Genomic DNA, 10,900 nt, shown 5'->3' with positions numbered 1-10,900 from the left:
TCATTTACCTTATTAGAGAAATACCGCTGAAGAATTGGCCATGGAGACATCAAACAGGTAACCTCATGTAATTTGATTGATTTGCTATTTGGTTAAACTACGTGGTGTATCTTCAAAATTTGAATTTGACATAGAAACAAATAAAACTTTACATACGTTGTCACAAGTTATTAGAATAAGTGATTCTATAACAGATCGAAGCATAAAAGAGTTATCGAAATATATCAATCAATATAAAGTCTGTCATTTCGTCTAATTGTCTAAAAATATAAAAAGTCGAATGTAAATGAGTCTTGAAGACAAAATTCTGACTTTAAAGGTAATGTTGAACAATATAAAGTCAGACTTGTAATCAAATATTTTACTTAGAAATGAGCATTGTTCATAGAGAGATTTTCTATTAAACCTAAAAGAACTCATTAAGGATCACTATGATATTAGTAGCTCATTATGGTATAGAGTTATATCAAATGGATATAAAAACAATTGTAGAGTGAAAGTATGAAGTGTACAAGAAACGAATAAAATGTTTACTTAGAAAATGTAACAGATTTTTTGAAAACTGGTATCTGAAATTTGATAATAGAAATACTATTTTTGGATTTAAGAAGAATATTTATTGTTAATATATATACTTGTAGGTCAGTGGGAGTATATTTTTATTTATGGTCATACATGTACATGACTTTTTGGCAAGTATGAATCATTGTTTGTAGTATGACATTAAAGTTATGTCTCTAAATAACGTTAAAAATGAAATTAATGAATGAGACATCCTTTGTAATTGAGATTGAATTTTAATACCAAGTTGATAACTGTTAGGATTGTCTCAATATAATTGTATCAGTCCTTCTACGTACAACCGCGGTGTAATCGTCAATTTATTTTTATGTCACATCAGACGATTTATAAAAAAAAAACTGAACAAACTTTGTTTCTACTTCATCGCACCTTGTTTCTCCTTCTCTCATAAGCTTCTCTTATTTTCTTCCGGCAAAGAAAATTTCCTTCTCAATCACCATGGCCATTATCTTTGCAGCTCCAAAAACCCAAATGACTCCGACCAGACGATAGTGTTGTGGGGGTTGATCAAAGTGGGTTTCTCTACATGGTACTTACGTTTCATGTGCAAATGATCTTTTGAAGGAAGATTGTCGGTGCGTGTTGTAGTTTTTTTTTTTTTTTTGGCACGTAATCAAACCCATTCTTTTATTGCATCTTAAAATGAGGTCAGCCACTCACATATTAACCATGACCGTCAATCTGATTCCTCGTTTCATGGCTCCAGTATGAGCAACGACAACAAGAAAAAGAACATAAACTTAGTACCATAAGCATTTTAGACAACATAACATCAATTAAAGCAATGTGTAGCTCTTCATACATGCACACATAAGCTAGCCACACGCTTTAGATATCTTCTGAAAGATCCATAACCACACCCAACACAAACTAGAAAAGAACAAAAAAAAGAGTTATGAGGTTCCAATATCCTCCATGTTACATATCAAGCAGCAGCAGTGGCTGTGGCATGCTTTGCTATAGTCAGCTGCAACTCGTCTTTCTTTGCACCCACAACAGTGTCCACCACTTTGCCTTCTTCAAGGAACACAAAGGTCAGCATCGCCTGCACTTCATACTCCTCTCAGCTACAGTGTTATTTCATCCACATCAACCTTCAGGAATATAACCTCGGGCATTTCTTTGCAATCTCTCCTAGGATTGGGGCAATGGTACAACATGTCCCGCACCATGAAGCCGTGAAATCCACCACCACCAGTTTCTTGGACTAGTTTCCATTCTGCATGTGTAGTTTTCAAGCATCAACGGTGTGGTAGCTAATCACTTCGCCCTCTTCCGCCATTTTCTTTTTTATTCCTCCTTGCTTCATTCGGTACTTTCCCAACTTGCAAATCTCGACAAATTTGATATTGTGATGTGTTGTTGGTAGCAAAGCAAAGAACAAAATAGTAGTGTTGAATCTTGGTTGTGGGCTCACCAAAAAAGAAAACGAAAAAAAGGGATTGACCAACATGCAACACCAACTCCTGCAGACGGATTCAGAACCCCGCAAACCATACGCACCACCATTCCAATGACAGCCATTGAATAAGAAGAGAAACCTGCCATTATTTTCTCTCCCTGAAAGAAAATGAATCCAAAAAAGAGAAAATCTTAACACTCAAAAGAAAGAAACCCAAAAGAATCGAGAAAGAGAGAGAGCGAAAATGGTTGAGGAGAGGGTCATGTGCCTGGGTTGCAAGTCAAGCATGGTGAGAGTGGGTGGACGCAAGCCTGCTTTTTTTTTCTTTTCTTTTTATCAAAAGGCTCCCAGTTGCACGACGTTTACACCAGGCGATTGCAACGAACATTTTTTTAGTTGTATAGAGTTTTGGAAGATTTTATATGAAGAATTATTGTTTAATAGATGTTTTAAAAACAAAATGTGACATGTTCAGTATTGTACAATGTCCTTGAATTGATTAGGATGTTAAAAAAATTCTGTAAATGATGGTTATAAGAAATTTGATGGTTGCACAAACTTGTATAGGGTCAAACATTAGTTTTACAGTTGACGTCCTTGGTTGTTGCCAAAGTAACCCAAGGATATTTAACCTAAAAGCTATGAAAAGAGTGCAAGAAATTAAAACTTATATTGTTGCCATTAGAAGAACTAATAATCTTTAGGTAACTAGATATTCAGACTCTATTTTGCATAATTGTGTTAATGAAAGAAAATACAGTTATGATTATGTGTTTTTCTATCTAGTAGAGTTATTTTATGGAAAAGTATGAAACAAATCTCTTACTGCTTCATGTGCAATAGATGTTGAGTTTGTGGTATGCTTTGAGGTCACAATGTATGGTATATGATTGAAGAAACTTATTTTAGAAGTTGAAATTGTTGACTTTATAGTCAAGCCTCTAAGAAAGTATTGCAAGATTTTCTCAAAGTATTTTTCTCCGAATAATAAGTATTTAATGAAACTTTAAATACATAAGTGTTAAGTAGAAATTACATAAACAAATTATGTCCATATTAATACTGCTTTAATGATTACACTTTAAAGAACAGGCTGAAAATATGTGTCTTATGCTTATTCTCATGATGTGAACATATTAAAAAGATCATTGATATGCTTAGTATTTTATTACTAGACATTGAGAGATATCTATTATGGTTGTTTCTGTTATCTTGTATTTTCACTTTATATTTACATTGAATAGTGTGGAGGAATGGTGACAAGATAATGTCTGCAATCTAACCATGTTTAGTTAGCTACTCGCAAGGAAGCGCACAAGGCTATTAAAAATGCTTGTACACAGCTATGAGTATGATATCAGCTGAACTTTGTCACAAAATTATATATAACTAGGTTGCACTCAGATTTAGTAGAGATTCGAAACAATTACCAATAAAAACTTGGGGTACCATATGGGGGTTCTATGACTCGAGGTGCATTTGCGAGAAGTTCCTTATTAAGGATCTATATATCTTTAAGATTAGTTTGGATTTTATTCTGACACCCGGTATCAATAAAAAAAAAAAAAATATAAAAGAGAAAGAGAGAGAGAGGGAGATATGTCTCCCAAAATAAGAACACAGAAAGGCCTAAAAGGCATCATAACGAAGCCTAGCTATTATCTCAGGCATACTCATGCATATGAACCTCTAGATTATCATATGACCGCATCAATTTCATAGGCATCAGCCGTGTCTAGCCACTATTCCCTTTTTCAACTTTATTCCAATGGAGAAGCTTATTTAGCATCTGTGTCAAGATCTTCTCATTAACGTCACAAATTTAATAAAAAGTTCATTTTCTAGTTGGTTCGATTCTTAATTATATACATTAATATAATACAAAGTTAAACAAATAAAAGATTTGGGGTCCACGAAAGGTGCACTTTTCTTCTAGTGTACGTGATTGAAGCCATGTACAAAAGTTGTTGCACTTCTAGTGTGATTTGTTGTGGGTGCTAGGCTAGTGTCGGTACATTTTCAAAGCTGGCCAAAGTTATTTTCACTCAATTCCATGTAGAAACTATGGTTATGTGTGGATGTTGAGCTGATCTGAAATAAGTTGAATTCTTTATAAATATTAGTGAATTGAAATAATAGAGTAAATTTTGTAAGATCCACATAAGATGTATTTAGATATTAAGATGAATTTATATGTATTTATGAAAAATTGAAAAAAATATAAGTCCCACCAATGATTGAATAATTAATTTATTAAATCTTTTAGTAATAAATAACAAAATCAAATATAAATTCTCTCAATGCATATAAAAAATAATTTCCTACTACTTTTTGAGAGAGAGAGAGAGGGGGGGTTTCTATCATTAGTAAAAGACAACAATGAGAGAGAGAGAAAGTTAGGAATGAGGTTTGTCAGTGACATGTTCCATCATGGATGAGGTTCGTGTGTATGGTATGAGTTTGCGTGTTTGAAAGTTAGGATAGGTCTAAAACAGAATCCAACTGAAATGAGCTGAGCTCATTTAAAGATCCAAATAAAGCCTAAAGGTTGACAAAAAGGGACTTGTTATAGCTGTAAAAAGATCACACAAAAGTAAACTCATAAGCTAATATAGTTTTATATGATATGTTAGATCCACTTTACAATAAAAGTAGTTTTACAATCTAAAATACCGCAACAAGCCACGTCAATTTATATGTTTATTTTTGTGAAATCTCTGTCAGTAAAAACATTTTTTTTTGTTGGAAGTGCAACAGTCGGTTCATCATTGTTGGCAACCGAAGTGATTGACCAATTAAACAAGGTTTATTGAGCTTATCCTTAAGTTTAATTATATTTTCTGATTCAAATTACTGCTCCATTGTATTTCTAATTTTGAGTTTTTTTTGTTACTTCCCCCCATCGGTTAATTTTGACAGTTGAATTAGAAAGGAAATAATCAAAATGGTGGTTTTACTTCTGATAAGTTAAAATCCAAACTAGAAAGAAAATAAATATTCATAACGTTATTAACCCATATGGGCTATATATCCTTTGAAGTTTATGGGACAGTGATGCACTTTGATTATCACAAGTAGCAAGCAAGGTTCCCACCCTCAACGTCATAGTTTTATATCATTTGGTCAATTAAAGTTTTCAAATTTTTCCTTCTCTTTTTTTATTAGGAGGCATATATTGAACACTCGCAGGAATGTCTCTTTTCTTCGTACTAATTTTCATGTTAAAATGTGCAAAATCGATCTGTAAAAGGTCAAAACCTCTTCAAAACTCTGTTGGTAACTTGGTATAGAGCAATCATCCAAGAGTTTGTGAAATGATTGCACAAGCAGAGTAATGGGTAAAGTTTGACAACTAAAACCTCGTTTGATTATAATAAAATATTATTAAAATATATTTTTTTAATATATATTTTATTTTAAAATTTGAAACTATTGAATTTTTTATTTTATTTTATATGAGAATTTAAAAAAATTGTAATGATTAGATGAGATCAGTGAAGATGGTTTGTGTAATCAAATAAGGATCTCCTTAATAAGAAAATTGCGCTTGGATAAATACAACATAATACAACGACAAAAGAAAGAAGAAGAAGAAGAAAGAAAGAAAGACAGAAGGAATGCAAGATGAAGAGAACTATAAAAGATGTGTCCCATAAGCCCCCAACTAATCCAATGACCCACAAGATAAAAATTGCTGGCATTGGATGAGACAGCAAGACAGCGACATATTACATATTTGAGAAGAGAGAAGAAAATAAATGGACCATGTGAAAAAAGAAAGAAAAAGACAGGAAAAACAAAAACAAAAAGAGCAACCCGGGATTTACATGCAAGGCTACCTAAACTAATTAAATATCTATTAGATGATACCAGTATCCGCTTTAAAGTCTGAAATAACATTGAGAAATAGAAGCAGCACCGGCAGTGATATTAACAAACAGGACCTACAGAAATCGAGCCGACTTGAGGCAGCTGATGGTTTGGATGGAGCTCTTCCAGCAACAGCAGGAGGAACTGCACGCCCACCAGGGGTGCTCTGCTGAGCATTTGTCGGCAATGGATTCGATGGTGTGCCATTTGGAGAATTAAGTGGCATTCGTTTACCATCACTGAGATCCTTACCTACACATGCACATTAATTAGTTTAATTACGTCTTGTTTAATCAATTTAGCCATTCAGCACATCTATACAAGATATAAAACAAAAAAAATGTTTATGCACAAGTAGCTGTTGGCATCTCAATTATATTTGAAATGGCTGGTTTCCACACATTGCATAAAGGTCATCAACTTGGGAAGACTGGAACAAGTATTTAAAATTAGAGTGGAGGTAGTGAAAACTCACAATTTGAGCGTGACCAGGCTAACTTCAAATTTTCCCTATCAAACACTATTCGGTATCCCGTCATGAAGTTCTCTGCATTACAACATTCTTTTTCAAGTTTTATGATGAAGATAAGAGAAATTTGTGTACTTGGGATTTCTCAACTAGATAATTTTGCATACTTACGTCCAATTGTTCCAATATCTCCACCTGCTGGCTGTATGGCTAAACAAAAGCCAACAATTCCCTACAACAAAACAGCCACAATTTTAGATCCCCCACCATGAATCCCGATTGAGACAATTACTAACTTTTAAGCACCATAGAAAATATAATTCAACAATTTACATAAAAGTTGTTAAATGATTCAATACGCCTCTTTAAAAGTCAGTAACCATAGAGATGATAGTCTCAATTCGAGACAACAATGCAGATGATTTACTACATAAATTACCAAAATAAATGGACAAAAGCTGTTGAAAATCAAATCAACCAGTCATATTATCAAAAGCGGCCTAGTTACATTATCTATCAATCTAATAATTACTTGTTGGTAATTATCTCGGCACAATAAAATCATTTCTTAAAAAAAAAAAAAAAAAAAAAAAAAAAGACTGAGAATAAAAGGGCTATGGGCTTGCCTTGGAGTTGGGGATATAGCACTTAACCTAGGTGTCTAGTCCAGATAAGCATGATATTTCTTTTTCAAGGTAGCTTGAACTTAGGGCATGGTTGCCACTAGTAATATGGTATAATGATCAATCTGCCCCAAGATTAGTATGATAATCTTTTATAAAGGAGCACCACAACTTTGCTATCATTACCTCGGCTATCCTTGTTCAGGGTTGTTAGACTATGAAAAATTTACTTCTGAAGCCATTCATCAAACCTTTTTTCTCTGTCTGCTGGTGCTAATTTTAGATGCAATTTTGACAGCAACCTAAAGCTTAAAAACTAACTTTGCTTCATTCAAAGTTCTGACTTCTTATCCAATCACTTTAACCCCATAACTCAGTTATTCTTACTTCAAGGGAAAACTGGGTTGGGAATAAGGGGAATATCATACCCAGTTGTTAAAAATTCTCAGAAAATTTGTACTCACCTGATTGCCATAGATAATGAAAACAGGGTTATGGACCACAAAGCTGTTGTTTGATGGGAAAACAAGTGTCACGGAGGGAACCTTGGGCAACTCCTGTGAACTGAATTATAAAAAAACCACCTGATCATCAGCGTGACACAGATAGCATGGTATACAAATAATACATATTGGGAGAGAGAGAGAGAGAGAGGATAGTAGCTTTTGAACTCTTTATGTCAAGCAAATTCACCTGGCCTTATAGCAATACTTCCAAGGAAATCCTTCATAGCTAGACCTTGTAGCATTGACATGTCTGTCAAACTATGATAATTGAAAGCCACATTAGACCTTGATAATGATGATACACGAAATTGTTCAAAACAACAATAAATTACCTCCTTTGCAACTTTTTCATACACCTCATCTGGAAGAAACGTAAATGATGACCCACTATCAATCAGTGCCCTGAAGCTTGTCTGCTCAAGACATGTGTTTCCAATACAAGAAGCCTCCACCCGAATAGTGTAGGTTTTACTGAATGAAAACGTGAGTGGATCATGATTATCAATGCCAAGAAGTCAGAATATGTGTATAAAGATTCAAGAAGACATCAATATTAACTCTCATTTAATTATCAAAAAATATATATATTAACTGTCACTGTACAAAATATGAAAATATTTGAAAGCTAGAGGCTGTACTATATTCCATCTAACGGCAAGAACGAAGTAGACTGTTGGATGGCTGGTCCTAAGTCCCCAAAAAAAATTCTCCCAGAATCATCCTCATTGAAGCATATTGAGAAAGAGTTCTGGACCAATCCTGCTTTAGCAAGAATACTTGGAACTGCAATCTCTCCAAATCCGAGACCCATGAGACCATCCGGAGCCACACCATCCAAGTAACCACCACTTTGTTTCATACCACATCTGTTTTCAGAAGAATAGATGGCAAGGATTAATCCTTACTCAGGCAACCAGCAAAAACTCAAGTGAATGGAACAAAGAGTTGTAAAATTTGTAGCAGGGAAGGGTAAATAAAGCACACCCTATAATGACTGGAGCCTGAACGAAAGTTTTTGACACATTTGCACCTCCAGATACAAGATGCAACACGTCCTCAACTAGCAACCCAGAACTTGATGTGTTTTCTGTGTAGTAATCTATAGTGTAAGGGCATGGCTGCTCGGGACTTTTGCAGTTTGGACCTGATTCACATAACCGATGGCTGCAAGATAGATGCTTGCTGGTGCTTGAACTAGATGGATTGTACTCATTCAGATCTATATCCTGCATAATAGATGCCCCATATAGGCGGGAGCCCCTGCCAATCAATTATTGGAAATAAGGGCTAAAACAGTAGGGCTGCCCTACTCAACCGAAACATATAAGCCCCGAGTGTTTTAGGTGGCCACCCAACCTCTCTCTCTCTCTCTCTCTCTAATGACCAGAAATCATGAGACCAGCCATCTACATTCGTACAGTCACTTTTCTGATCTATTAACTCTAGTGTGTCCGAAATTCTTCATCTTTATTGATTTAACATCCACATATTAAGGAGATGGTATGATCTTCCAAAAAGAGCCATATCATGAATGGTGCCATAGTTAACCCAGACAACAGGAATATATACGAGACTTATTATACGAATCCTTAGAATACCATCAATGTAATTCTCTTTCCATTTTTTTTCACATATATGCGAAATGTTCTTAATTTTATCATCCACGGTTGGTCATGTATCATACTTAAAGTGATTTTTCGGTTAAATCTGTAAGTCACTGACGTATCAATCAGTGTAATTATAAAATCTAATATAAAGAGTTGCATTACACAATTCCAGGCACTCTCAATTTGCAGCAGTTAATCCTCAAACCCTTAAGGCTGGCATCAGTAAAAGTTCTATAAATTGCATTGACCATTGGCTATTATGGCCTAGACCAGAAGTAAAAACAAAATGTTCATCAAAGTAAGCAAAATAAAGTTGGCATACCAAACTACTGTAGTAACCAGCAGATAGGGGAGCACATTGTACGCAATCGCATGGAACCCAAAGTAGATCACTCCCAGCATCCAATGCAACAAGAAACGAAATATTCGGTGTCCCTATATCAATCCACATGTAATGTAACCTAAAATAATGGAAAACCGGAATTCAATGTAGGGAAATTTTACTGTCGTGTTTCTAATCTTGTTTGAAAAATTCTGACATTTGTCGTAAAAAGATATGCCAGTATAGACCAATAGAGTCAAACAAGGCATTTGAAAAGTGGGGAGAAAAAGCGAACCATCCGAAGTCATTGCCGAACGACATCGTATTGCTCCCTCGGGAAGGAAAGAGCAACTGTTTTTGAGCTCCGAGCTTCATGTTATGCCTCCGGAAGTCACTGCTCAGCAGCATCTGATAGTACTCAACGCTCCCCTTCCGCTCCGGCCACGACGAGCTAGCAGCACTACCGTTTCTCGAAATCCTAAACGCCCTCACTTCGTCCGAGAACCAGTGAACAAGCCTCGACGACAACGGCACCGCCGCACTGCCATTCTGAACCATCAGCCACGCCGTCAGCATGAAAAACATCAAACGCCGAGCCCCCATCTCGACTCGAACCCGGAGCACGAGGATCACTACAAACAGAATCTAAAACGGATAAAGAAAAAAGGAAACGGAGCTTGAGATCTAGTGTTAGGGAGAAGAAGATTGTGTTGAAACAGGAAGAAAGCGAAGGAAAGGAAGACGAGGGAGGGATTGCGGAGTGAGCACCGAAGTGTTTGTGAGGTGAGCGTAAAGGAGCAATGGAGGCTGATTGAATCATTACAGTGGTTTTAAGTAAGAAAATTAAGCGAGAAAAAAGACGAAAATAGAGAGAGTATAGAATGATTATGCTGCGAAGACGCGCCACGTAAGTGGTCCCCGCGAACTTTACGTGTCAGTTTGTACAGTGTGCTTTGATCGGAGAGGGGACGTTTTGTCTCGACACGCCGGACCCTTGCTTTTTCTACTATTTTTTTTTTAAATTAAGAATATTTTTTAAAAATAATATTATTATTTTTAATTTTTTTTTATAACTATTCAAATATATATTTATTTGAATAGTTAATATGTGCTCTAAACAGTGAAATTTTTACAATTTAAAATTTAAAATTCAGATTAAAAAATAAATATTAATAAAATGAGTTTGTGACTCAATACATATAATATTATATATACTGCTCATTTATATATAATATAATTATAATTATAACGTAAATAAATAAGTTTTTATTAAATAATTATATAAGATTATAACCATTTTATATAAATGTGTTCAATTTTTAAAATAAAATTATAAAAATCATAAAAATTGTGTCTCTATCATAATCTTTTTTTTTTTTCTTGCTATATTTTTTGAGATGTAATATACTACTCCACTTCTACTCTTATTTTATTTTATTTTATTATGTCAATATCATATTATCTTCAATTCTTAAAGTTATTGTTTTAAATTAATAATTGTTGGATGATTTGTTAATAA

General features: G+C 34.6%; 1 protein-coding gene across 1 annotated transcript; it reads right to left on the bottom strand.

The window, feature by feature from the left end:
- Window positions 1-5,599: 5,599 nt before the first annotated feature.
- On the bottom strand, window positions 5,600-10,226 carry LOC121253123 (aspartic proteinase-like protein 1). Its single transcript, XM_041153047.1, has 10 exons — window positions 9,677-10,226; window positions 9,382-9,520; window positions 8,437-8,678; window positions 8,091-8,318; window positions 7,785-7,923; window positions 7,640-7,710; window positions 7,411-7,510; window positions 6,495-6,555; window positions 6,330-6,401; window positions 5,600-6,106 (listed from the first exon to the last, which is right to left on the bottom strand). The coding sequence occupies exons 1-10, from the start codon at window positions 9,982-9,984 to the stop codon at window positions 5,844-5,846; spliced, it is 1,623 nt and encodes a 540-aa protein (XP_041008981.1). The 5' UTR covers window positions 9,985-10,226; the 3' UTR covers window positions 5,600-5,843.
- Window positions 10,227-10,900: the final 674 nt, after the last annotated feature.

The sequence above is a fragment of the Juglans microcarpa x Juglans regia genome, chromosome 2S (assembly GCF_004785595.1).
Source record: "Juglans microcarpa x Juglans regia isolate MS1-56 chromosome 2S, Jm3101_v1.0, whole genome shotgun sequence".
In the NCBI taxonomy this organism is placed as follows: Eukaryota; Viridiplantae; Streptophyta; class Magnoliopsida; order Fagales; family Juglandaceae; genus Juglans; species Juglans microcarpa x Juglans regia.
The sequence above is the reverse complement of the archived record's forward strand: the minus strand, read 5'-3'. Positions and strand labels throughout refer to the sequence as shown.